The 22,003-nt window shown below is 45.5% G+C and overlaps 1 protein-coding gene across 1 annotated transcript; it reads left to right on the forward strand.

The window, feature by feature from the left end:
- The first annotated feature begins 8,114 nt into the window (after positions 1-8,114).
- On the forward strand, positions 8,115-9,053 carry LOC130360914 (taste receptor type 2 member 13-like). Its single transcript, XM_056563468.1, has one exon. It carries the CDS (start codon positions 8,115-8,117, stop codon positions 9,051-9,053), a length of 939 nt encoding a protein of 312 aa, XP_056419443.1.
- Positions 9,054-22,003: the final 12,950 nt, after the last annotated feature.

Below are 22,003 nucleotides of genomic sequence, written 5' to 3' on the forward strand. Positions count from 1 at the left end.
CATAGCCAAAACAAAAAAATATGCCCGCCCCAAACCCTATGCTCTGAATCATCATTCTGGAATGTGATATGTGTGGCCGTCCCTAACTTGTTGCCTCAAATGCGCACCCCGCTCAGGTGGAGAGAGAGCGCTGCGCATTTGAGGCAACATAAAAAGTCCCCGATGATAGTGACTCAGTGACCCATGACCCATTTTTTATAAAAAAAAAAATACCCCTAGAGGTCTTATCAGTTTTTTTTTTTTTTTTTTTTTTATTAAATATTTTTTTGGGCCATTCAGTGGTTTTATGGGGTTAAAACTTGGAATGTACTCTGGACTTGGTACATTTGGGTCGAATTGTGGAAAATTAAAATGAAGAGGGAAAATTTAGAACTCCATGGAAGTGTGATACTCCCTGAATCAATCCTTAATGCAGAGGCCCGGATTATCTGGGCAAGTGTCACATTGAGTGGTGGTGTCCTTCCGAATCCCCCTCTTGTAACACACTCTGCATCTTTTCTGGGCTCGTCCCTTCTTTCCAGTGTGGGGGACCTCACCTGGAAAGTGTTGGCCTGGGACGATCCTGGCACCTATTACTTCAGTTCCTTGGGAAGTTCGGCCTGCTCTTTCCCGGTAGCCAAAGATCAGGACCTTTAGGACTTCTTCTTGGAACTGGAGCAATGTCCCTGTGTTGCCAGCGTACTGGGACAGTACAAAAGAGTTGTACATGGCAACCTGTACCATGTAGACCGCAACTTTCTTGTACCATACCCGAGTTTTCCGCATGGCGTTATATGGCTTGAGGACTTGATCAGAAAGATCAACTCCCCCTATATACCAATTGTAGTCCAGAATACAATCGTGCTTGAGGACCGGTGTTGCGGTACTTCGCACAGGGACAGGTGAGCTGCCGTTGCATTGAATAGTGGTCATCATAAGGACATCCCTCTTATCCTTATACTTGACCAGCAACAGGTTTTCATGGGCAAGGGCACGGGACTCACCCTTGGGAATAGGTGTCTTAACAAAATTTAGAGGGAGGCCTCTCTGGTTTTTCCGCACGGTCCCACAAGCGGACGTGGATCTGGTGGCAAGGGATGTGAAGAGTGGTACACGTGGTAACCCTTATCCAGCAATGGGTGCACAAGCTCCCAAATGATTTTCCCGCTAACACCCAGAGTGGGGGAACAATCTGGGGGTTCAATACGGGAATCTCGTCCCTCATACACTCTAAACTTGAGAGTGTACCCAGAGGTACTCTCACAAAGTTTATAGAGCTTCACGCCATACCACGCCCGCTTCGAGGGAATATACTGGCAGAATATGAGTCTCCCCTTAAAACTGATAAGAGGCTCATCCACCGAGAGCTCCCTGAGGGGTTCATAGGCCTCCAAAAATTTGGCCCCTAAGTGATCGATGACCGGCCTCACTTTGTAAAGCCGGTCATAGGCAGGATCACCTCGGGGTGGACATGCCGCATTATCTGCACAATGCAGGCATTTCCAAATGGCCTCGAACCGCCTCCGTGTCATGACCATACTGTAAAGCGGGGTCTGGTAGAGAGGATGATCCCAATCCAGTACTGTCTGACACTTGGCTTTTTGACCAGGCCCATATGCAGCAAGAGGCCCCAAAATGTCCTCATTTCTGCTGCATCAATGGCGCACCATTCATTGGACCTGGCCAAAAAAGAATCAGGGTGGTGGGCGATGAACTGCCTGGCGTACATATTCGTCTGCTCCACCATGTGATTGGCAAAACTGTCACTGAAAAAATAACTGAAATAGTCAATTTCAGTGAATCCAGAATTGTCAATCCGGATTCTGGAGTCGCCAACAAACTCAGGAATCCGTGGCTGATAACCCTCTGGGAGTCTCCAGACAGGTTCACCGGAAGGGGGCTCTGGTAAACTTGTCTGGGGGGTCAGACTCCTAGTACGAGCGGCATCACCACTCGCACTAGTGCCGGCCACTGGGCCACTATCATGGGAGGTGCGTGGCCTCGCCTGGTGGCGTCTCATGGGGGCTCATCATCAGTACTAGATGATGAGGAGGATTATGAAGAACACAGAAATGTTGGATCTCCATCGTCCTCACTGACAGATTCGGAAACGGAGGCAAGAAAAGCGTATGCCTCCGCTACCGAAAATGCCCGGCGAGCCATCGCCTTTTTTCTACGGTGGCTGTGGGGGGGGGGCAGTGGCGGGGGGGGAGGGTAGTGTGTGTGTGGGGGGGGGGGTTATGTACTGTGTGTGTGCTTGGTGTATACTATATATAACGGTGTGTGATTAGAAATCACATACCGTTATATAGGGGGAAAAAATGCTGCAGCCAAAAAACATTGGGGGGCTAAAGCAGCGCCCTGAACCCCTAATAGGGCCCGGGTCACACTGAAAAACTGCATAAGACCCTTGGGGACCTATTAGGGGGTCAGGGGGGGGATTTTTTTTTTACTTTTTTTAACTTTATTTTTTACTATTTACCCTACCTTTCCCTGGGCTGTATGCTTTCCCTGATCTATGGGGGGCTTCTTTTCTAAATTTATAAAAAATTTTAAAAGATTTTGGATAGCAGGTGCTACCTATGAGAAAATTTGAAATTCCCAGACCCAGGCACCACAGCGGCATCATTAAACCATAATTGCCTGAATGACACAGCCTGGAGTTGGCTGATGCACAAGTACACACCAGGGCTTCCCAATCCCCTCCCAAAAAACACAACAATTTTATAAATTTTTGAAAAAGATTTTGGATAGCGGGTGCTACCTATGAGAAAATGTGAAATTCCCAGACCCAGGCCCCACAGCGGCATCAGTAACCCATATATTGCCTGAATGACACAGCCTGGAGTTGGCTGATGCACGAGTATACATCAGGGCTTCACAATCCCAATCCCAAATCAAGTTTGACTGCCCAGAAGTCCAGTGGATCTTCAATGGTTGTTGGCATGGTCATGTCAAGATATGCCACCACCTGCTGGTTCAGGTCCTGTTCCATGTCTACCTACTGCTGATGAGTTGCTTCACTATGCGGGTGAAGAAAGCTACTCATCAGCGACTGTAGACTCAGGCTGCTGCTGATTGAGCTGGTACTGCTCCTGCCACCCCTCCCCAGCAGCCATGGCACTGGAAGGTGAGCACAGAGGGCCCCCCCGAGTCAGAACTGCGAGTCCCATTCTGGGACGGTAGCGAGGGTCTAATAAGGTGGAGATCCAGAAGTCATTCCGCTGACAAATTTGACAATTCGGGGGTCACTACGCAAGCAACTCAGTGTTACGCCGAGCGCATTGGGTCCCTGCTCCTCCCCGGAGCGCTCGCGGTGTTCCTCTCTCTGCAGCGCCCCTGTCAGACCCGCTGACCGGGAGCGCTGCACTGACATTGCCGGCGGGGATGCGATTCGCATAGCGGGACGCGCCCGCTCGCGAATCGCATCCCAAGTCACTTACCTGTCCCGGCCCCCGGCTGTCATGTCCTGGCGCGCGCGGCTCCGCTCCTTAGGGCGCGCGCGCGCCAGCTCTCTAAGATTTAAAGGGCCAGTGCACCAATGATTGGTGCCTGGCCCAATTAGCCTAATTAGCTTCCACCTGCTCCCTGGCTATAATACCTCACTTCCCCTGCACTCCCTTGCCGGATCTTGTTGCCTTGTGCCAGTGAAAGCGTTTAGTGTTGTCCAAAGCCTGTGTTTCCAGATTTTCTGCAATCCACATTGACTACGAACCTTGCCGCCTGCCCCGACCTTCTGCTACGTCTGACCTTGCCTCTGCCTAGTCCTTCTGTCCCACGCCTTCTCAGCAGTCAGCGAGGTTGAGCCATTGCCAGTGGATACGACCTGGTTGCTACCGCTGCAGCAAGACCATCCCGCTTTGCGGTGGGCTCTGGTGAATACCAGTAGCATCTTAGAACCGGTCCACCGACACGGTCGACGCCAATCCCTCGCTGACACAGAGGATCCACATCCAGCTAACCGAATCGTGACACTCAGCATGCATCGTGCCATTTGCGCCAGTGACTCGGAGGGATTACATGCCTCCATCTCCACTGCATACTGCCACGGTGTGTCTGGTTCCTCTGTCTCGCCTTCCTCATAACCCTCCAGCTCCTCTGGCTGCTCCTGCTCCTCGGCCATCTCATCCAACCTATACTGTGCTCCGATCTGCCCCTCATCATCCTCCTCCTCCAGTTCAGCCCTCACAGGGCTCATGTAGCCTTGAGATGTAGGTGCAACGTCTCCATTGCCGTGACCAGCCCTGGTTTCAATAATTTTTTGTAGGAAATGTAGGAGTGGAATTACGTAGTTCATGGCGTAATCCAAGCGACTTTCAAATAATGTGGCTTCCTCAAAGGGCCTCAGCAAACGGCAGGTGTCACGTATGAGCTGCCACTGGTTCACATTGAAGTTACACAGGGGAGTACTCCTATATGCTTGGATCATCAAGAAATCGGTGATGGCTTTTCTTTGTTCGTATAGTCTGTCCAACATATGGAGGGTGGAATTCCAATGTGTGGCATAGTCACAAATAAGACTATGTTGTGGGATACCGTTCTTACGCTGCAGCTCAAGGAAGGTGTGCTTGGCGGTGTACAAGTGGCTGAAGTGCTTGCACAGTTTCTTTGCCATTTTCAGGATGTTTTGCAAATGGGGTGAATACTTGAGGAAGTGCTTGACAAACAGATTCAACACGTGTGCCATGCAGGGCACATGTTTCACACTTCCTTGTCCGAGCGGACACGATGTTCTTCCCATTGTTGGTCACCATGGTTCCCATTTCCAGATTTCGTGGAGTAAGCCATACTTGGAATTCTTCCCTAATGAACTTTAGCAGTTCCTCCCCTGTGTGACTCCATTCGTCAAGGCAAACCATGTGATGGACGGCTTGACACGGCTGTGCCCTACACATGTTGTACGATGAAGGGCCACCGAGATTTGGACGTGCAGTGGAGGCCGAGGACACGGGGGAGGAGGAGGAGGCGCACACTGTAACAGGACCAACTGCCTGGGAGCCAGAGCGTGGAGGAGGAAGCGGTGTGACCTGTCCAAGTTGCTGTTGTGGCTGTTCAGGAACAACATTTACCCAGTGGGCCGTAAAAGACATATATTGTTCCTGCCCGTAGTTACAACTCCACACTGCCGTGCACTTTTGAACACACCGACAGGCTCAAGGACTTAGGCAGGGCTGGTACTGCCTTCTTCGCAAAGAAATGACGTCTTGGAACTCTCCACCTTGGCTCGGCACAAGCCATCAATTCCCTGAAAGCTGCAGAGTCCACCAATTGGAAAGGGAGGGACTGCAACATCAGCAACTTGGACAGGAGCACATTCAACTTCTGCGCCGTTGGATGAGTGGGTGCATACTGTTGTCTCTTGGACATGGCTTTGCCGATCGTTTGTTGGCGGAATGGCTGACAAAAAGCGGAAGAAGCAGGAGCTCCAGAAGGAGGGTTTGACACACAGCTCCCTTCGGCTGAGGTGGTGGAGCCTTGGCTGGATGACGGAGGGAGCGGATGGCCACTGGGTGATGTGGCAGGCTGCACCACTACATCGGAGCCACGGTTATCCCAGGCCGCTTTATGGTGGCGAATCATGTGTTGATGCAGGGCCGTGGTGCCGAGATTGGGACCCTGGCCACGATTCACTTTCTCCCAATAGATTTTGCATGTGACTACGCTAAGGTCCTCCGGATTCTTTATGAAGAACAACCACACCGTAGAGTAGCTGATTTTCCCACCCGCAGTCCGCACTATTTCACTGCTATTGGCGCCGTCTCCAGGAACCCCTGTTCCACTACCTCCCTGAATGGTAGCTTGCCGTGAAGCAGGTCGTCTCCCCCTGGCACGTTTGGCTCCTGAATTTCCACTACTGCCACCACCACGCTGATTGTCAACCATGCTACCGCCTTGCTGCCTCATAGACAAAGAGCAAATCTCTTCTCCTGATGATGATGAAGCCCCGGCTTCTGCACCCGGCTCCCAATTGTGATTGGCTTCATCATCATCAAAAGATGTGTGCCCGTCACTGATGTCCTCCTCGTGCTCCACAACAGTGTCTGCCTCAGGACCCTGAGCAATTGAAACACCGCCTCCCACGTCACTCTCCGCATCACTACTTGGCCGCCTTGCGGAGCAAGGGAAGCATGTCTCCTTACATTATTGGCTGCCCATTAGATGCTGACTGTCCTCTATTACATTGTCCTTACTAAATAGTGGAGCTGAACCCAAAGCATGAGATACTTCTTTGGGAGAGGGAACAGCATAGGACAAAGGCAATGGGATTGCGGGGACTGCTCCCGGGCCATGCCAACTGAGGGTTGTGTCTGAGGAACCCACCGACTCGACTGGGGTTGGCAGATGTCGCTTGTGATGATGGGGATGAGTGTGCAAATCAATTGATGAGGAGAGATGGGTCGACGACACGACCGCAGGGTGTTAACGGGAGCTCAGGCCTATTGCTGCGACTCCTGCTGCCACTCGCCCCAAGTCTGTTGCCAACTCTGCCTGACGTATGTAGGCCTCTGCCCCTTCTCTGTGCACGTCCTGGCACTTCCCTGCCTGACATACTTAGTGCGTTTATGAGGGTATAGAACAGCAGCAGGCGATTACTTACGGCTGTCCTTTCAAAGTATATAGGCCCTAGACAGAATAACAGTTACTAAATAGTACACTCCTTTGTTGTATGTATGCCCTTTGCAATGATGAGCGCACTGGTATGCGTATTTCTACGCAGAAAAAACACTTTTTGTTTTTTTTAAATACACCATCAGGTGTATACTATTGTGTGGAATAGCACTGAATTTAGCACCGAGACAGAAATACAGGTAGTAAATAGTACACTACTTGGTTGTATGTATGCCCTTTGCAATGATGAGCGCACTGTTAAGCGTATTTGTACGCAGGAAAAACTTTTTTTTTCCTTAATACACCGGCAGGTGTATAACGTGTGGTATAACACTGAATTTAGCACAGAGACAGAGTAACAGGTGAAAATGGTAAAAAGGCACTAAAGTCCACACTAATATGACTTATTTCTGAACAGCAGCGGGACTCAACAGTGCAGCACCACCAAAAAAAAAATCCAGGGATTAAACCCTAAATTGCACTCTGTCACACAATTCTGAGCAGCAGAAGATTTGTGGAGAAAAAAAAAAACTCAATACAGCTGAAAAATGAAGAGATGAGATGCTTCAGAAAGTTCAGGCAGCTTGGAGATCTGTATGAGGCAGCTGACAGCTATCTGCCCCTCTCTGCTGCAATGCTCAATAACGTGAATAGGAGGTTTAGCAATCAATGATCCTTCTCAGAGTAACAGCACAGCACTCTGCACTCCTGTCTTTCTCTAATGCTGATGTGACTAGCAGTTGCAGTGTAACGCTGTGGTATGAGCTATTCACACACACACAGTCCCGTCCTCTCCATCTGAGTGCATAGATGAAATGAAGAGAGGCAAGATGGCTGCCGATTATATAGGGGCTGTGACATCACATGGGTCAGTGAACACTGATAGGCTGCATCTCACATGTGGTTCAGGGTCAGCCCGCCTACCTTCATTCCCGCCGCTGTTTCCTGCCCTCCCATAATCCCCTGCCCCATGTACTCACATGTGGATCCGCCATCTTAGGTCACCAATAGCCTTAAACACTGTAAAATGGAGTTTAATGAAGCGATTCGCGCGATAGAATGGCAGCGATATTCGTATTCGTTGCGAATCAAATTTTTCATGAAATTCGTAATGATTTCGGGTTCGTCAACCTCAATTTGCTCATCTCTAAATGTAATGTATTTACACAGTGACCTCACCAGCAGAATAGTGAGTACAGCTCTGTTTTATATTATATAATGTAAACCAGTACCAGAACAAGAATATAATCTCTTTATACGGTGACTGAACAGGTGATCATGTATTTAGAATTTTTCCTTTTGTGCTGTAACTGCAGTAAAATGATCTTGCTATGTTATGTGATCTGCTTTCCATTTGTAGACCTGTGCATGCTCGGAATCTTTCTGTATTTCCAATGTAAATCAAGGGCAGTTTTAACAAATGATGAAAACATTAATGTTGTGTATAAACCTTTGGTAGAAACTCACAATCTTATCAGTATCCTCACAGTACAGGAGAGACGGCTGATCCTACAGAAGGTGACACCATGGTCCTGTATCTGCATATCCTGGTCCCGGCACTGATCGCTCTTATAGCTGGACTGGTGATACACTTATTTATTATAGTCATAAATGTCACTGACTGGTTGTATGGAAGATCGGTGACTCCAGTTGACCACATTATAACTTCTCTTGGAATTTCAAGGATGTGCACTCAATTTGCTTTTACTATGTCTATGCTGTTAAACAGTCTCTTCCTTAAAAACATAGATGCAATCCTAATTATTTTGAATGCTGTTTATATTGTCTTTGTTAATACCAATGTTTGGTTAACAAGTCTTCTGTCCATTGTCTTCTGTCTGAAGATCTCCAACCTCCGCACCAGACTGTTGATGTATCTGAGGAGGATGATAGATCAGAGGACTGTGCATTTCATTGTAGGGTCAGTTCTTCTCACCAGTCTCAATGGTTTGTTGCCTTTGTTGACGACAATCATTGATGTGACCGAAGATGGAACATACAATACAACCATGGAGATTTTATTAATAGAATGCAAGTTTGATGATTCTTTATACACTCATATTATATCATCCACCATCCAACTACTTTTCTCTTCCATCTCCTCCGTCCTCCTCATCACCTCGTTGTATCGTCACATAACAAAGATGAAGATGAGCGGGAACTTATCCATCAATCTGGAGACATATTACTCAGCGATGACATTTGTATCCATCACTTTTATATATAACATTATATACTTTACTGGTCATGTGATTATGGCCTTCATGTACTATTTATACTGTGAGTATGTTCTATGGCTTGACACTGTCTTAGGATTTCTACCAGTTCTACATTCCTCCTACCTGATCTACAGAACGGCCAAACTGAGGAGTCACATGTCCAAGGTTCTTCAGAACGTCATTGATTTCTTATTCCAAAGAAAAGATGCAGAAACTAGAGAGAACATCCAAATGATAACTCTATGATGTAACTAATGTAATTGGGAGGATATATATATATATATATATATATATATATATATATATATATATATATATATATATAAAACCGACAGAAAGAAGACAATCAGGCGGCACTCCAGTTTGCAAAGATAGCCAATGTTTCAATCCTCTCAATGGGATCTTTTTCAAGCATGCTTGAAAAAGATCCCATTGAGAGGATTGAAACGTTGCACTATGGGTGAATAAATACCACATTGAAGTTATCTTTGCAAGCTGGAGTGCCGCCTGGTTGTCTTCTTTCTGTCGGTTGGATTTGCATGGTTCCTTGGTCTGGACTTGGGCTACGGCTGAGCACCCTCACTTTATACTTATTATTTATCACAGTGCCACTCCACTTGGATTGTTTTGTGTGTGTATATATATATATATATATATATATATATATATATATATATATATATATCAGTGTTCATCTCTTATATGAGTGGCGCTGAAATAGGAGGTCAGAAGAGATGGGAAATCCAAAGGACTTATGGGAATCATCCCCATTTTATTTGGCCTAGGACCCTTCACCTAACTTAATCATTCCATGGCCAATCATTCATAACTTGGTGACTTTTCAGAGTTTTTTATTAACCACTTAGGGACCCTGGGCATACAGGTATGCCCCGATGCCTTGGTACTTAAGGATCCAGGGCGTACCTGTATGCCCATGGGAATTTCGGCCCCACCATGCGCTGGACGGGGACCAGACCGTGATGACTGCTGATATCTATCAGCAGACACTCCGTGCAAACCCCTGTGGGGGGGGGGGTCAATTCAGACAGTCAATCTGCAGGGTTTCAGGGTCATACAGGTCTCTGGCGACCCATACCCGGAAAATAAGGGGAATCAGGCTTGTTCAAGACACCACCGATCACGTTGAAGGGATAGGAGTGAGGTGGCAGGGGTGCCACCACTCCTATCCCTGCTATTGGTCAGTCAGAAATGATCAACCAATAGCAGATCGGGGACGGGAGGGTTAAAGTTTGGCTTCCCCACTCTGCCCACCGACTATTGTCTGGGCAGAATGGGGGAATTGTCCTGTGACCGTCAGCAGCAGTGGAAATCACTTACCGAGGGCGGGCAGCGATCCTCTCCCTGGTGCGGCGATCCTGCGAGTGAGTTGTTGCCTAGCTACATCGAGAGTTTGGAGACCACTATAAAGTGGTTTCTAAACTGTAGCCCTCCAGACGTTGCAAAACTACAACTCTCTGCATGCCCAGACAGCTGTTTGAGCTTGCTGGGATTTGTAGTTTTGCAGCAGCTGGAGGGCTACAGTTTGGAGATCACTGTTCAGTGGTTTCTAATCTGTGGCCTTCTAAATGTTGCAAAACTACAACTCCCAGCATACATGAACAGCAAACGGCTGTCTTGCCATGTTGGGAGTTGTAGTTCCCCCAGCTGTTGTATAACTACATCTCCCAGCATGCCCTTTGGCCATCAGTACATAGTGGGAGTTGTTGTTTTGCAACAGCTGGAGGCACACTGGTTGGAAAATACTGAGTCAGGTAACAGAACCTAACTGAAGGTTTTCCAACCAGTGTGCCTCCAGCTGTTGCAGAAGTTCAACTCCCAGCATTTCTGGACAGCCACTGACTGTCCAGGCATGCTGGGAGTTTAGCAACAGCTGGAGGCACCCTGTTTGGGAATCACTGGCGTAGAATACCCCATGTCCACCCCTATGCAATCCCTAATTTAGTCCTCAAATGCATGGTGCTCTCTCACTTCGGAGCCCTGTCGTATTTCAAGGAAACAGTTTAGGGCCACATATGGGGTATTTCCATACTCCGTAGCAATTGCATTACAAATTTTGGGGAGCTTTTTCTCTTTTTACCCCTTATGAAAGGGGAAATTGGGGGGCTACACCAGACTGGTAGTGTAAAAAAATGAAAAATTTTACACTAGCATGCTGGTGTTGCCCCATACTTTTTAGTTTCACAAGAAAAAAAAAGACCCCCAAAATTTGTAACACAATTTCTCCTGAGTCCGGAAATACCCCATATGCGTACGTAAAATGCTCTGCAGGCGCACAACAGGGCTCAGAAATGAGAGCGCACTCTGTACATTTGAGGCCTAAGTTGGGGATTTGCACAGGGGTGACTGATTTTACAGCGGTTCTGACATAAATGCAAAAAAATATACCTATGTGTGACCCCATTTTGGAAACTACACCCCTCACGAAATGTAACAAGGGGTGTAGTGAGCCTTAACACCCCACAGGTGTTTGGCGAATTTTCATTAAAGTTGGATGGGAAAATGAAAAAAAAATTTTTACTAAAATACTGGTGTTCCCTAAATGTTTCATTTTCACAAAGGAAAATAGGGAAAACAAAGCCCCCCAAAATTTGTAACTTCATTTTGTCTGGGTTAGAGCATACCCCATATGTGGATGTAAAGTGTTCTGCCGGCGAACTACAATGCTTAGAAGAGAAGGAGCGCCATTAGGCTTTAGACGAGAAAAATTGTCTGGAATTGAAGGCCACGTGTGTTTACAAAGCCCCCATATGTGACCCCATTTTGGAAACTACACTCCTCACTTAATGTAATAAGGGGTACAGTGAGCATTTATGCCTCACAGGTGTCTGACAGATTTTTGGAATTGTGAAATGTAATTTTTAATTTTCTCTGCCCACTGTTCCAAAGATCTGTCAAACACCAGTGGGGTGTAAATGCTCACTGCACCCCTTATTAACTTCTTTGAGGGGTGTAGTTTCCAAAATGGGGTCACATGTGGGGGGTCCACTGTTCTGGCACCATGGGGGGCTTTGTAAACGCAAAAGGCCCCTGACTTCAATTCCACCCAAATTCTCTCTCCAAAAGCTCAATGGCACTCCTTCTCTTCTGAGCATTGTAGTGCGCCAGCAGAGCACTTGACATCCAAACATGGGGTATTTCCATAATCAGAAGAAATGGGGTTACAAATGTTGGGGGCATTTTCTCCTATTACCCCTAAAATGTAAAATTTGGGGAAAAAACTGCATTTTTGTGAAAACATTTTTTTTCCTCATTTACACATCTGACTTTAAGGAAAAGTCGTCAAACACCTGTGGGGTGTTAAGGCTTACTGTACCTCTTGTTAAGTTCTAGTTTCCAAAATAGTATGCCATGTGTTTTTTTTTTCTGTTCTGGCACATAGGGGCTTCCTAAATGCGACATGCCCCCAAAAACCATTTTAGAAAAACTCACTCTCCAAAATCCCATTGTTGCTCCTTCCTTTCTGAGCCTTGTAGTGCACCCACAGAGCACTTGACATGCACACATGAGGTATTTCCTTACTCTAGAGAAATTGGATTACAAATTTTAGGGTGATTTCTCTCCTTTTACCCCTTGTAAAAATTCAAAAACTGGGTCTACAAGAACATTAAAATGAAGATTTTTAATTTTCGCCTTCACTTTGCTGCTATTCCTGTGAAACACCTATAGGGTTAACACACTTACTGAATGTCATTTTGAATACATTGAGGGGTGTAATTTTTATAATGGGGTAATTTATGGGGTATTTCTAATATAAAGGCACCTCAAATCCACTTTAAAACTGAACTGGTCCATGAAAAATTTTGATTTTAAAATTTTTGTGAAAAATTGGAAAATTGCTGCTGAACTTTGAAGCCCTCTGATGTCTTCCAAAAGTAAAAACATGTTAACTTTATGATGCAAATTTAATGTAGAAATATTGTATATGTGAATCAATATATAATTTATTTTGGATGTCCATTTTCCTTATAAGCAGAGAGTTTCAAAGGTAAAAAAAAATGCAAAATTTTCAAATTTTTCATCAAATTTGTATATTTTTCACCAAGAATTGATGCAAGTATCGACAAAACGTTACCACTTATATAAAGTAGAATATGTCACAAAAAAAAAAATCTCGGAATCAGAATGAAAAGTAAAAGCATCCCAGAGTTATTAACCCCTTAAGGACTCAGGGTTTTTCCGTTTTTGCACTTTCGTTTTTTCATCCTTACCTTTTAAAAATCATAACCCTTTCAATTTTCCACCTAAAAATTCATATTATGGCTTATTTTTTGTGTTGCCAATTCTTCTTTGCAGTGACATTAGTCATTTTACTCAAAAATGCACGGCGAAACGGAAAAAAAAATCATTGTGCGACAAAATCGAAAAAAAAAACGCCATTTTGTAACTTTTGGGGGCTTCCGTTTCTACGCAGTGCATATTTCGGTAAAAATTACACCTTATCATTATTCTGTAGGTCCATACAGTTGAAATGATACCCTACTTATATAGGTTTGATTTTGTCGCACTTCTGGAAAAAATCATAACTACATGCAGGAAAATTTATACGTTTAAAAATGTCATTTTCTGACCCCTATAACTTTTTTATTTTTCCACGTACGGGGCGGTATGAGGACTCATTTTTTGCGACGTGATCTGAAGTTTTTATCGGTATGATTTTTGTTTTGATCGGACTTTTTGATCACTTTTTATTCATTTTTTTATGTTATAAAAAGTGACCAAAATACACTTTTTGGGACTTTGGAATTTTTTTGCGCGTACGCCATTGACCATACGGCTTAATTAATGATATATTTTTATAGTTCAGACATTTACGCACGCGGCGATACCACATATGTTTATTATTTTTTTTTTTTTACACTGTTTTATTTTTTTATGGGAAAAGGGGGGTGATTCAAACTTTTATTAGGGAAGGGGTTAAATGACCTTTATTAACACATTTTTTTTACTTTTTTTTGCAGTGTTATAGGCCCCATAGGAGACTATAACACTGCACACACTGATCTCTCCCATAGGGACCTATAACACTGCACACACTGTTCTCCTATGCTGATCACTGGCGTGTATTAACATGCCTGGGATCAGCATTATTGGCGCTTGACTGCTCCTGCCTGGATTTCAGGCACGGAGCAGTCATTCGTCGTTCGGACACCGGGGAGGCAGGTAAGGGCCCTCCCGGTGTCCGGTCAGCTGTTCGGGACGCCGCGATTTCACCACGGCGGTCCCGAACAGCCTGACTGAGCAGCCGGGTCACTTTCAGTTTCACTTTAGAAGCGGCGGTCAAAGCTGACCGCCGCTTCTAAAGTGAAACTGAAAGTGACCCGGCTGCTCAGTCGGGCTGTTCAGGACCGCCGCGGTGAAATCGCGGCATCCAGAACAGCTGACCGGACACCGGGAGGGCCCTTAAGGGTTAATACCGCACATCGCCGCAATCGGCAATGTGTGGTATTAGCCGCGGGTCCCGGCCGTTGATTAGCGCCGGGACCGACGCGATATGATGCGGGATTGCGGGAGCCGGCGCAGGACGTAAATATAAGTCCTGCGTCGTTAAGGGGTTAATGCTTAAAGTGAAAGGGGTCAGATGTGCAAAAAATGCCCGGGTCCTTAAGGTGAAAATGGGCTGGGTCCTCAAAGGGTTAAATGGGCACTGTCTTGAATTTAAAAAATTGATATGTTGTAGTACTTAAACACTACAACATATCTCTAATATACTTTAATTAAAAAAGTGATTTTAAACCAGTTTAAAATCACTTTTAAATTTGGCCACTAGGGGTCACCCTCCTAGTGGCCAAATGCATTTGGCAGTGACGTCACTATAGAATTTCGACTCATTTAAGCCTGGCAATGAGTCGAAATTCAGTCACTGCGAGCGCTTTGAAGGAAGTGGATGCGCGCAGGCTCCCGGGGACAAGGTAAAGTATTATGACGGGAGGGGAGGGGGTTGTGTGTTCACCTATACAGTACGCCTCCAGTTTCCCCACTACAACTCCCAGCATGCCCTGACAGCCAATAGATGTCAGGGCAAGCTGGGAGTTATAGTGGGGAAACAGCTGGAGGGACACTGGATAGGTGAACTAAGGGGGGTGGGGAGGGGGAGTGGGTTGAGCGGAGAGGCGGGGCCGGGGGGGTTGCGGGCTGCGCGGAGGGGATACTCTGAATGGGTGAACTAAGGGGGAGGGGGAGTGAGTTGAGCGGCGCGACGAGGCGGTATGTTCCGCCATCACAGATCCAGTGTTCACCTATACAGGGTGCCTCCAGTTGTTTCCCCACTACAACTCCCAGCATTCCCTGACAGCCAATAGAAATCAGGGCAAGCTGGGAGTTGCAGTGGGGAAACAGCTGGAGGCACCATGTATAGGTGAACTACGGGCAGAAGTGTCGGCCCCAGCAGGCATCAGTGACATGGTACCTGCTGGGGAAGTCTGCCTGGAAGTGAGCACACTGCTAGGCAGACAAAAAGTCATTTTTAACATGTAAAAAAAAAAAAAAAAATTAAAGGCAGGGAGGAGGTTAGGGATAGATGGGTAATAGGCAGGGACAGAAAAAAGAAAAAAGTGATGGTGGGAGCTACCCTTTAAAAATTTGCAATTTAATTTTTTTTCCCGAAATATTTCTGGTTATTATATGTAAACCAAAAAGAAGCTGCCTATTGACAAATCTGTTATTTTGTTATTAGTCTGTAATCATATTCTGAGTGTACTTTATGTTGTGTATAGGGTGATTGTTTGGCTTTATTAATTAACTTCTTTTAATACAGTTTCGCCCCATGACATACTATAACATCATATTTACTCAGTATTCAAAGATGATGAAGAAGCGATCCTGTTGCGGCGCTCACCCGTGCGGCAGAAAGGATGTCAGAAGCCGATGAAAAGTGAAAGCATAATTTATTCAAAACATAAAGGGACTACGCGTTACGAAGGGACACGCTCCCCTCTTCCTCAGGTCCAATCCTTAAAGGACTAGTGGGCCGGGCTACAATTTGTAGACGTTAAAAGCCCGCGAAAAAATAATTACATATAATCACATATAATCTAATTGGAAAAATCTGAGAACTTATATGCAAAGTACAGGTCATAAAAACATATATCGTACATGAAATATATACACACTGAATACAAGATATCAAACAGAAAGCAATAAAGACTTGCAATTCGATAAACCTGAAAACACACATAGAGTCGGGCAGGAACACTGAATGCCCATAAATGTCGGCAGTCTCAATAGTGTGGAATCATAGATGGATGGACAGCTGCATGCTGGGCAATCCTCCAGATGGGGGGGGGGGGGGGGGCACCAGGATTGTCCGTATAGGCTCTAACGGAACAGAAACTCCTTGTATATTCTTTTGAATATGCAGTCCACCCGTCCCCGGAGAGGAGCACTCATGGAGATGACAACCAGCGTCACATCACAGGACAGAGTCCACAGTGTTCCTCTGCTTCCGCGGAAGCAGGCTTTTCCCATCTATAAATTGCAGCCCGGCCCACTAGTCCTTTAAGGATTGGACCTGAGGAAGAGGGGAGCGTGTCCCTTCGTAACGCGTAGTCCCTTTATGTTTTGAATAAATTATGCCTTCACTTTTCATCGGCTTCTAACATCCTTTCTGCCGCACGGGTGAGCGCTGCAACAGGATCGCTTCTTCATCATCTTTGAATACTCCATATAGACCGTCCTACGAGACGGGAGGATCCAGGCAGCACACCATGATCTCCGACCCACACCAGTTGGGCCCCTGAAGCAGCGGTAGATATTATGCTCAAAGCATAACATCACCAGGTGAGCACACTCTATTGTGAATACCCTATCCCCCTGTTGGTTGGGATTAACGGCACAGATACAGGCGCATTGTCCTTTTTTCTTTTTCATATTCTACTGTGTATCATATTTACTCACCTTCACTAGTCCTATATTGCCATCTATTTCATTGTAGCACAGCTACATCCATATATGTCATTACTGTAACTGGGTCGTGTGATTACAAGTCTGACCCACAGAAAATCCCCCTGTTTAAAGGGGTACTCCCGTGGAAAACTTTTTATTTTTTTTTTTAAATCAACTGGAGCCAGAAAGTTAAACAGATTTGGAAATCCCTTCTATTAAAAAATCTTAATCCTTCAAGTACTTTTTAGGGGCTGTATACTAAAGAGAAATTCAAAAAAGAAATGCATTTCCTGTGATGTCCTGACCACAGTGCTCTCTGCTGACCTCTGCTGTCCATTTTAGGAACTGGAGAAAATCCCCATAGCAAACATATGCTTCTCTGGACAGTTCCTAAAATGGACAGCAGAGGTCAGCAGAGAGCACTGTGGTCAGGACATCACAGGAAATGCATTTCTTTTTGGATTTCTCTTTAGTATACAGCTGCTAAAAAGTACTGGAAGGATTCAGATTTTTTAATAGAAGTGATTTACAAGTCTGTTTAACTTTCTGGCACCAGTTGATTAAATTTTTTTTTTTTCCACGGGAGTACCCCTTTAATGTGTTAGAGGAAGTGATCGGTCCTGGGTCAGCTGATTTTCTGTCTACTACAGGATGACGAAATCACCTATTAGATCACTTCTGCTAGCTCCTTGACCCTTCTTTTACCACCTCCATCTGTATACTGCTGCCATGTATATGAGATCAGGATATATATTAGTTATACACCTTGCCTCCAGCTCTATCTGTATACTACTGCTATCTCTGTGTGATCAGGATGTATAGTAGTTATACACCTCCCCTCCAGCAATATCTGAATACTACTGCTGATATCTCTATGGGATTAGGATGTATAGTAGTTATACACCTCCCCTCGAGCTCTATCTGTATACTGCTGCTATCTTAATGGGATCAGAATACATAATAGCTATACACCTCGCCTGAAGCTGTGTCTCACTACTGAGTGATGTATATTAGATACTGAAAGGACTATTCTATATACCTTTTACCACTAAGCTTTATTTTGATTGAGGACTTTTATCATACTATGGCTATATCACATATAGGAGTGCCATAATATTGTATCTTGTGCATTATATCGTTTTTATTCTATATTTTTTATAATATTTTGTTTTAATTTGTGATACACTTATCCACAAGGGCCCTGTGTACAAGAACACAGTGCAGTGTATACATATTGCTATGAAGATATGCTATCTATATTCCCTTTTAAAATTAATACATTTGTGAATACATTTGTCACCATTTTAATGTTTTATTCTTTTTTTATACTGACTTATACCATTTTTACTTCACCTCAGGGTTTCTAGAGCTACCGGGAACTAGTTAGGTGGGTTACATTAATGCATTCTTATTGTTTTTCAATATATATATATATATATATATATATATATATATATATATATATATATATATATATATTTGATTTCAATTATTATACATGTGTGAAATTTCCATGACTTGTTTTATTGTCTTATATTTAGATGTATAGATATGTCATTACTTCCCTCTCCCTTATTTTTTCACTTTTTCTGTATCCTTTGGTTTTAAATTACCAATAAAAACTCTTTAATGAGAAAAAACAACCCTCTCCTAATAAAAAATGAAATCACCCTTCTTTTCCCATTTTACCTAAAAATAAAAACAAATTTGGTGCCTTGCATAACTGTTTGAACTATTAAAATATAATGTTTATGATCCTGAGCAATGAACTGCATAGACATTAAAAAAAAAAAAAATTTAGGTAAAAAATGCAGATTTTTTTGCCACATCATGTCAGAAAATAAAAATCATTAAAAAGTGATTAAAAAGTCCCTTCAAAACCAAAAATAGTACCGAAAAAACTATAGATTATGATGGAAACACAGAACCCCATAAACAAAACATAAAAAAGTTTAAGCATACTGAATATTGTAAGAAAAAAATAATAATACGTGACTACAGGATGTGAGGTCGTCAGCTCCTGCGCCAACTCCGAGCCTCCTCCCCGAGTACCTCCCCCCCCCCCTACCCATCGATGGATCCTGAGCCCGGACCCTGAACCTGGAATGTGGGTTCCCTAAGAGCATGGTTGGTTTGTTCGGCCCCCATATAGAACCTTGGTCACGGCGATCATGGCCGCGGTAGATGCAGCGGTGCTGGATAAGATGAGGGGCTGGAGAAATATGAGGGGGAAAAAGTTTAGGCTTACCCCGATCCGTAATGTTCCTTTCCCCACGTTGGTCCTTCCGGGCCAGAGGGACGAGACTACCAATGTTGCCGCGGGCTGAAGTCACGTGACCGGACTGAGAGGCCAGAAGACGCCGCGGCTGAACGATGCCGACTCAGAAGCAGGAGAAGGGTCGTGAGGTGATTTGTGGGTGCTTGCAGCCGGCGGAGCAGTAAGTGACTAAAATTCGTAAGAAATAGAGAGAATGTTTAGATTTTAAAAATGCTGCAGTTTAAATGTGGATGGAGCGAGATGAAGGAAAGAACAGCTGGAACCTCATAGATTGGGTCCCTTGAGCGCAATATGAAATCATGTTGGGGGGATAGGAAAAAGATAGGTGGTGAGAAAGCATGCGGAAGGAGCTTGGATGGAACGGTAATGATAATAAGCAAAGCTCTGGATGGACTTAGAGGGAAGGGGAGAAGTGGGGGAAGACATACATGCATGATTATAAAAATGTGATATAACAACCATGCTCCCCCCTCCGCTTACTCCCCCCCCCCCCTCCCCCAAATCCTCTCTCCTGTTTGCCTCTGAGTATGGAATAATAAGGAAAGGATATAGAGAAATTGTGAGGTCAGTTACATGAGGCCTGTTTCTTTTCCAGCTAAAGCTTGCTCAGGAGCGTGTGTATGGAATGCTCATAATGAGGGGCATTTTTCAACCCTTTTACCTGAGTTTTTCTGTGTAAATTTGTCGCAAAAAAGTCGCTACTGCAACACCGTTACTTTTTGTGCGACAATCATTATGCGAGCAAGAAGAGCAAGTTTTGTTTTTTTGACTACTGTACGCGGGTTTGAAAACTTTACTTGGTTTAGTCAGGTATTTATTAACTGCGACAGTCGCAGCTGCGCACTAAAATGTTGCAACGGCCATAAAAATTGACTAAATTTACTCCAGCTCCAACATGGAGCAGGAAAAGCTACTGCCGCCCGGGCTCCGACATACTTTCTCCCCGTTACCCTCACTGCGCTACAGGGACACTGCAGTGATTTACATCCCCCCCCCCCCCTCACCTGCCAGCGCCACACAACTCCCATCTGTCTGCTAACTGTGGCAAGACTACAAGTCCCAGCATGCCCTTACAGTGAGGACACGCTGGGAGTTGTAGTCCTGTAGCAGCGGGAGCTGAGCAGCGCGGCGGGAGACAAGGGGGGATATCACTGTCCCCATCATTATTAAGTGAGGGTAGCGGGGAGGCAGTATGATCAGCCCGGGCGGCTGCACTGTAATGTCAGCCCGGGCTCCTTACATATATCGGCGCCGCAGACTCCTAAATCCCCTGCTGTCATTTCACATTTCCCGCTGGGTCCTGTGATTGGCCAGGACCAGCAGCCAATCACAGGACCCGACCGGAACAGTGACATGATTAGGGGATATAGGAGTCTGTCAGGGGGGGGTCTGTCAGCATACACCCCCCCCCCTGGCCTTCACCTGCGCTGTGCCCGACCGTAAACCCCCCCCCGGCCTTCACCTGCGCTGTGCCCTCCCGTAAACCCCCCCCCGGCCTTCACCTGCGCTGTGCCCGCCCGTAATAGCCCCCCCCCCCGGCCTTCACCTGCGCTGGCCTCCGCCCCCACCAGCAACCCTCCACTCCCCCCAGCCCCCCCCCAGCCTTCACCTGCACTGTGCCCGGCCTCCGCTCCCACATCTTCGGTTGCGCTGACCTTTGCTCCCACATCCCTCAGTCAGTGACGTCACTCGCAGAGAAGGATTGCTGTGCTGGATGGGTGAGTGTGTGTGTGTGTCTGTCTGTGTGTGTTTGTGTGTGTGTGTTTGTGTGTGTGTGACTGTCTGTGTGTGTGACTGTGTGTGTGACTGTGTGTGTGACTGTGTGTATGTGACTGTGTGTGACTCTCTGTGTGTGTGTGCCCGAGCTCCCTTTGCAGGACTACAACTCCCAGCATGCCCTTACTGTAAGGACATGCTCGGAGTTGTAGTTGTGCATAGCAGGCGAATGACAAGCTTGTCCCCTGCCCCCAGCTGTAGGACTACAACTCCCAGCATGTCCTTACTGAGAGGGCATGCTGGGAGTTGCAGTCCTGCAGCTGGGGGCAGGGGACAAGCTTGTCACTTGCGCACACATCTCCTGCACCACACAACTACAACTCCCAGCATGTCCTTACTGTAAGGGCATGCTGGGAGTTGTAGTCGTGCGGGGCGGGAGATGTGCGAGCAGGTTATAATAAATGTACTAACCCATTTTTATAATTTTTTTCTTCTCATTTCAGATTTGTGTATCTTGTGGACTCCTTCGGATTCGGTGGACTACTTCGATGACCAGCGTTTTTCTTTGTTTGATTTTAATAAAATGGTTAACGAGGGCTTGTGGGGGAGTGTTTTCTGTAATAATTTTTTTTTTAAACTGTTGTGTTTTTTCCTTTTTTACTTTACTTGACAGGTTTAGTAGTGGAAGCTGTCTTATAGACGGAGTCCTTATAGACGGAGATGTGCGAGCAGGTTATAATAAATGTACTAACCCATTTTTATAATTTTTTTCTTCTCATTTCAGATTTGTGTATCCTGTGGACTCCTTCGGATTCGGTGGACTACTTCGATGACCAGCATTTTTCTTTGTTTGATTTTAATAAAATGGTTAACGAGGGCTTGTGGGGGAGTGTTTTCTGTAATAATTTTTTTTTTAAACTGTTGTGTTTTTTCCTTTTTTACTTTACTTGACAGGTTTAGTAGTGGAAGCTGTCTTATAGACGGAGTCCTTTACTGAGCTGGGCTTAGCGTTAGCCACAAAAACTGCTAGCGCTAACCACCAATTATTACCCCGGTACCCAATGCCACAGGGGTGCCGGGAAGAGCCGGTACCAACAGGCCCGGCGCGTCAAAAATTGTGCTCCTGGGCCTAGGCGGTAACAGGCTGGCGTTATTTAGGCTGGGGAGGGCCAGTAACATTGGTCCTCGCCCACCCTGGTAACGTCAGGCTGTTACTGTTTGGTTGGTATTTGGCTGAGAATAAAAATAGGGGGGACCCTATGCGCTTTTAAAAAAAAATATTTAATTAATTATTTAAAAA

Source organism: Hyla sarda, chromosome 3 (assembly GCF_029499605.1).
Source record: "Hyla sarda isolate aHylSar1 chromosome 3, aHylSar1.hap1, whole genome shotgun sequence".
NCBI lineage: Eukaryota > Metazoa > Chordata > Amphibia > Anura > Hylidae > Hyla > Hyla sarda.